Consider the following 6,672-nt stretch of genomic DNA (forward strand, 5'->3'; position numbering starts at 1 on the left):
CTAGTCAAAGAACTTGTTTGCTCAGGGTGCATAATTCTTTTGTCGGTGACTAGTGAAAGAACTTTACTCTTCCTTAGTTTAATATGAAGCCTAAAATTTGAGGGGGGAAAAGGGGTATCAGATGTATGATCACACTAGCCAAGTCCCAATAACAAAGATCAAGCGAATGGCAAGGTTGAAATTTCCATTTACGAAACCAGTATCTCATCACTCGATACAATGACAACAAAACCCCAAAAAATGAATGTAAAATACAGTGGGGAATTGGTGAACATTCGCATCACAAGATGTTGTGTAGTCCATAAGCAAATCCCTTGGAGAGTCAGAGAACCAGTGGCAGATATTGAGAGGTAAAGGATTGACAGAGTTATGTGCAATCAAGAGTCATTTGCTTTGCTTGAATGTTTATCGATCAATGCCCTCAATCTTGTCCTCAACCTCGGAGTACAACTGCCTCAATCTCTCAATATTTTCTTCGGAAGTTTCCCAGTATCCACGTCCATTGGCCTCCAAAAATGTCTGAACCAACTTCCTGAAAGAGTTCGGGTTTGTGCTCATTAGCCTGTTCAACATCTCCTGATCTTCGATAAACGTGGTATTAGCCTCTTCATACACCCAATTGTCTACTTGGCCCGATGTTGCACTCCATCCGACAGTGTTTGTCAGGCGTTTCTCAATTTCACGAACACCCTCATATCCACTGGACAGCATGCCTTCATACCACTTGGGGTTCAGTAACTTGGTTCTTGCATCAAGCCGTACAGTCTCAGACAGTGTACGTACCTGAACAGATGCAAATGGGGGCTGTTAATACATAGAGATCAAGAAATCTTGTGCAGCTTGAATGATGCCTCGCAGGTAAGAAATACACCAGGTTAACAAGTCAGATGGTTACCTGTGCATTAGCTGTAGTTGTGTCAGCAATATATGCATTGGGCTTCTTCCCATCCGTCCTGAGGTTCTGTACAAGGTTGGTTGGGTCAGAATCAAAGTAGTGACTGACATCTGTTAGTGAAATTTCAGAAGAGTCCAGATTCTGGAATGTGGCATCCGCTGTACTAAGAGCCATCTCGAAGACTTTCCGTTTCTCAGTCATGCCTGCACCAGGAGCATCACAGTCAAATGCAAATGACTTTCGGCTCAAGTACATATCTTGAAGTTGCTTCTCGTCATTCCAAGAAGAGTTCTCGACTGCAAGGTTTACATTGGAGGAATAGGAGCCTGAGGCATTTGAGAAGACACGAGTTGCAGCTTCGCGAACATCAATCCCAAGTTCTTTAGCTTGTTCTAGTGCATGCTTCCTCACATAATTTTGGTCTTCTGGCTCATCTAGCTCAGCAACCATCTTCACTGCTCGGTCAAGGAGGTTCATCTGTGAAGGAAAAAGAGGAAATCATAATTAGCATTTCACTGCAGGAACTAAAAGGACATAAAACAAAAGAAAATGCACAAGAAAAGCAAAGATGCTTCTGAAGTTGACCCTACTCTATTAAATTGAGATACTGCTTCAGTTCAAAATAGAATATTAGAGAATAAAACTTAATTTTTAAGATGAAATTAAGAACCAAGATCTGATACCTGATTGATGAAGAGATCTCTGAACACTCCAGAGCAATTCACAACAACATCAATCCTTGGTCTTCCAATCTCTTCAAGGCTGACAGGCTCAACCCGATTCACTCGTCCAAAGGTGTCAGCCACTGGCTGAACTCCAATCATCCACAATACCTGAGCCAATGACTCACCATATGTCTTGATGTTATCTGTACCCCAGAGTACAAGTGCAACAGTCTCAGGGTACTTTCCCCCATTATCAGCCTTCTGCCTCTCAAGCAACCTATCAACGACAACCTTTGCACTTTGCATTGCTGCAGTAGTTGGAATAGCTTGGGGATCCAAAGCATGTATGTTCTTTCCAGTTGGGAGAACTTTTGGGTTTCTAATTGGATCCCCGCCAGGACCTGGTTCAACATATTTACCTTCCAGAGCCTGTTTCAAACTTCCCAACTCATTATCAGCCACAACAAGCTTCAGACACTCGCCTAGGAATTGGAACAACACCCTAAGCTTTTCCCTGTCAGCTCTATAGAATTTGGTAGTTGATAAATATTGGGCCCATGGTTCATTTATGCCAAAGCCAAGAATTGCGCTGAGCTTGTCAGCAACATCAACAACTTGACCCTTCTTGTTAGTGGTTCGTTCAACAAATGCAGTTATTGCTCCTCGTGATGCCTCAGTTATTTGTCGAAGCAGTTCCACATCACGCAAGATACCCTTGTCACTTCCTCTATATACATCCTCCATATCTCTTCCCACCGTCTGAGCCAATATGGATGGAAGAGAGGAAATTCCATCTTCAGGGCGATCCAATGCAGCAATATTAACTAGCGTCGCTACTGCCTCCATTGCAGATGGAGGCTCACCAATGACATGAAGCCCACAGGGTAAAAGCCGGGATTCAATCTCCATGATTTTTGAATATACCTTTCCCACCACAAGGTCACGCTCTGTGGCTGATATTTCTTCCCCTTCTTCAGGAAGATCTACATCTTTGTCAAGGTTACATTGCCTTGCTGTGCTGATAATAGAGCTTACAATTTGAGAACCACGGCCAGTGTCTTTTAGGGATTGATAAGAGGAAATCAGCTCACTGAGCTGCTTGAGTCCCTTGTAGAGCCCTGCATATTCTGCTGGTGGAGTCAAGTAGCTAATTGTATTAGCATAACTCCGACGTTTGGCAATGGTGGCCTCAGATGGGTTGTTTGCCGCATAGTAATAGACATTGGGGATGTTCCCAATGAGACTATCAGGGTAACAAACATCACTCATGCCCACCTGTTTTCCGGGCATGAACTCAAGGGAGCCATGAGTGCCAAAGTGAAGAACTGCATCAGCCTGGAATATCTTCTCGACAAATGAGTAGTAAGCTGCAAATCCATGGTGTGGGCTTGCTGATTTAGAAAATAGAAGCCGCATTGGATCACCCTCATAGCCGAAAGTCGGCTGAACTCCAATAAAGACATTTCCATACTGCTTTCCATACACCAGAAGGTTTTCTCCATCAGAGTTCAGATTGCCAGGTGGCTTACCCCAGTTCTCCTCCAGAGCAGTTGCATAAGGAGTTAACTTCTGGTACTCGCGAACATTCATTTTGTAAGCAATATTAAGATTTGGACTGTTGAATTGAGCCTCTTTGTCATGAATTATGTCTTCAATCAAGGCCTCACCGGTCTCTGGAAGGCCCTCAACATTGTAGCCATCTTTTTGAAGGTCTTTGAGAACAGAATAAATGGAAGCAAAGACATTCAGGTACGCAGCAGTTCCAACATTGCCTTTGTCGGGGGGGAAGCTGAAGACGGTTATGGCTAGTTTCTTCTCTGTCTGTACATATTCAAGAAGCAATATGAGATTATCTAGCATACGCTGCAACTCTCCCATTGCTCTTTATGCATATAATGACATTAATAGGAACTAGTAGGCCAACTAAGCGAGCTGCTAATCAGGAATCATGGATACACTGTTCTTAGTTGTACTAAAATTAGATTTTTGTCTTCCTATTTTGGCGTAATTTCAGAAAAAACAAAGACAAGGCACATAAGATTCGAATTTACTACTTTTAGTCACTCTTACCAAAGAGGAAAAAGGAAAAAAAAATGCATTTGTGATTGTCAGTCCATTTCTCACTCTTACCGAAAAGGTAAAATGTTTTATGGCCTGCACTAATTTGACAGACATAATGTAATATTTAAACCAGAAATCTAACCTAAAATTCTCTTGTCGCAAATAATTGATTATAGAGAAGAGTGCAGTAACATTTCAGATGTGGGAGCTTGAAGCAAAAATTCAGGTGCCATTAGGCCTACGACAGTTACTTTTCTTCAAAGTCTCTGTAAAGAAAAAAAAATACTCGCATAAAACTCAGAAGCAAGGGTGACCATACCTTTGATTTCTTCTTAAGCTCAGCCCATTTGATTGCTCTAGTGCAGAGCTGCTCCACTCTTTTGTGTAAAGCATGTGATTTCCCTGCAATGGTATTGTGACAAGTGCAAACAAAGATAAGTACGCTAATACATCATTTGCTTAAAGTATATAGTACTACCGTAAACCAATACAAGCCTAAACATTTGCAGATGGAGATTCAGAGAGGGACTTCAATAATTAAGGTTCAGGTAAGAACTATAAGCGCCTAGCAATCCTTGACTTGCAAGCATAAAGAACCAAAAACAGGATTAACTAATTCATAAACCAAAATGCTTGAGAATTCAAATTTCAAGGTCTTGGCGTTCGAGCTGAAACCAAAACATAAAGATATGATGATAAAGAAGAGAAGTCACTTGCCTGTTCTGGGATCTCGGCCTGCAAACACTATAGGCTCCATGCCTCCATCTAGTTCTGGAAGTGCAACCTGCAGAGCTACCTGGATTGGATGCAGTCCAAGAGTGCTGTTCAACCATTCCTCCGTAGTCTGGAACACCAAAGGCAACGCAACAATGTAAGGCACATCAAGCTTTCTCAACGCCTCAACTGCCCTGGGATGATCTTGCCTTGCAGGTCCTCCCACGAGAGCGAAACCAGTCAATGAAACCACTGAATTCACAAAGGGCCTCTTGGTGACTGGATCAATGAAATATTTCTCAACTGGGCCTGAAAAGTCAAGTCCACCAGCAAATATTGGTATGACTTTAGCCCCTCTTGCTTCCAGTTCCATAATCACAGCCACATAGTGACTCTCATCACCGGTGACAATGTGACTCCTCTGCAAAACCAACCCGATGATAGGTGCAGTTGGACTCTTAAGCTTTTCGTTAGCATCCCTCCTAGTACCATACCAATTCAGATACTCCTTAACATCATCGTACATACAAGGAGCCAATGGGTGCCAAATTCCACTGTCCAAGTACAGAACTGGATCAGAATACTCAATTTTTGTCCCTTTTAGTGCAGGCACATATGAACCAGAAATCATTTTCAAGAAATTCACCAAATTATCAGGGGAACCACCAAGCCAAAACTGCAAACTAAGTATATACATCCTAGCATCCTGAGCCTTATCACTGGGCAAGTACTTCAAAACCTTGGGCAATGTCCTCACAAGCTTCAACATGCTGTCAGCAAATCCTGCGGAGGACTTGTTCTTCTTCTTAAACAGCTGAAAAAAGGGACTTTTTGACTGCCCGAGTTGGGACATACTGAAAGACCCCAACTTGTTGAGTCTCATAACCTCAGGCATTGATGGAAACACCAAAACTGCATCAAGCCTATTCCTCTCTTTCTCCACCGCAGCCTTTACCTTCAAGGCTAATTCCTCAACAAAGATCAATGATCCTATAAAAATATTCGCATCCTCGAGGTCCTTACAGAAAGTTTTGTAAGTATTTTCATCTCTAAGCTCCTCTACTAAGTATCCTACAACTTCAAAAGAAGCAAACTTTCCATTCTGGTTCAGGGTTTGAACTGCAGCTGTAAGGGTTGACTGATACTGAGCTTCTAAAACTACATACACAACCTTAACGGTGGGGAGGCCCTTGTTATTCTCAGGTACAATTCTTCTAACCTCAGGGGTGGTTTGAGTGAATAATCCATTGCCAATTGCAGCACATTTGAATTTCAAAGCTGAGTTTGAGTTGGTTGGGCTGGATTTCTTGGGAAGAAATGAGTGAAGAAAGTAACGCTTTTGCGAAATTGATGAAAGTTGGTCAACTGTTGAGCTAGGAATTTGAAAAGGTGAAGAAATCAGAGAAGCCATTTTGCTCAAGCTCCCTAATTTTCTTGAATGCACAGAGGAAAACAGAGCAGCCCACGAATTTTAATGGAAACACTGTAGCTCTAAATGCGTGCACAAGCACAACTATGCTAAAATAGCAAACAGAAAGAAAAAGAATGAAACAGAAATCGGGGGAGGAATCAATAAATGTACCTTGCCCCCTCTGTCAGATATGAGAGCGTTTTCATTATTCAGTGAAGAAGGTTTCTGCTTCTGCTTCTGCTTCTTCTTTCTGTTTTCTTGAATAAATTAGAAGGCTTCGAGCTTATATCCTTCATGTGGAGAGAAGTGAGTTTATGAAGAAATGAAAGGAAATAAAGTTGGTTATTTTCTGTTAGTGGTCAGACAATAGGACACGTGGAAAACAGTGTAGGCCACTTGGGAGTGCGTGTTCTGAGGTTGAGGTTCAATTCAGTCAGGCCAATTTAGGGAGATCGACCTAGTACTAGCGAGTGGACATTGTCTGCATGTAATGTGGTCTCTGTCTATCTCTTGGGCTTGTTCTGATGAATTTCTTGGCTTCCTATTGGCCAGTTTGGATTTCCTAAGGAAGAAGTACAGGTCTATGAGACGGGTAGATTGGATTGTTTATGATGAGGAGAGAGAGGAGGGAGATAGATTTTTTTTATCAAAATGTCACTAGCTTTAGTATTAATTAATTCGGATAATATCAGAAACCTCCCCTGAGGTTTCTTCAAATATCACTTAGCTCCCCTCACATTTTAGAAATCTCTCTTACCACCATTTGAATTGACATTTTCTCAACAATGTCAGCCCCTGGTATCTAAAGTAACATTAGAATATTGGTTTTGGAGGAGGGAGAGTATTTTAATTCCCTTCATACCCTTAGTTTGACTGAATCCTGTGATTAAGAAAGTTGCAGTGGGTGGAATGTGAATTGGAGAAAA

The 6,672-nt window shown here is 41.9% G+C and overlaps 1 protein-coding gene across 1 annotated transcript; it reads right to left on the bottom strand.

Moving 5' to 3' along the window:
* Positions 1-158: 158 nt before the first annotated feature.
* On the bottom strand, positions 159-6,162 carry LOC113694841 (magnesium-chelatase subunit ChlH, chloroplastic-like). The gene is made up of 5 exons (XM_027213734.2): positions 4,339-6,162; positions 3,941-4,023; positions 1,579-3,381; positions 896-1,372; positions 159-783 (listed from the first exon to the last, which is right to left on the bottom strand). The coding sequence occupies exons 1-5, from the start codon at positions 5,744-5,746 to the stop codon at positions 406-408; spliced, it is 4,149 nt and encodes a 1,382-aa protein (XP_027069535.1). The 5' UTR covers positions 5,747-6,162; the 3' UTR covers positions 159-405.
* Positions 6,163-6,672: the final 510 nt, after the last annotated feature.

This window comes from Coffea arabica, chromosome 6e, assembly GCF_036785885.1.
Source record: "Coffea arabica cultivar ET-39 chromosome 6e, Coffea Arabica ET-39 HiFi, whole genome shotgun sequence".
In the NCBI taxonomy this organism is placed as follows: domain Eukaryota; kingdom Viridiplantae; phylum Streptophyta; class Magnoliopsida; order Gentianales; family Rubiaceae; genus Coffea; species Coffea arabica.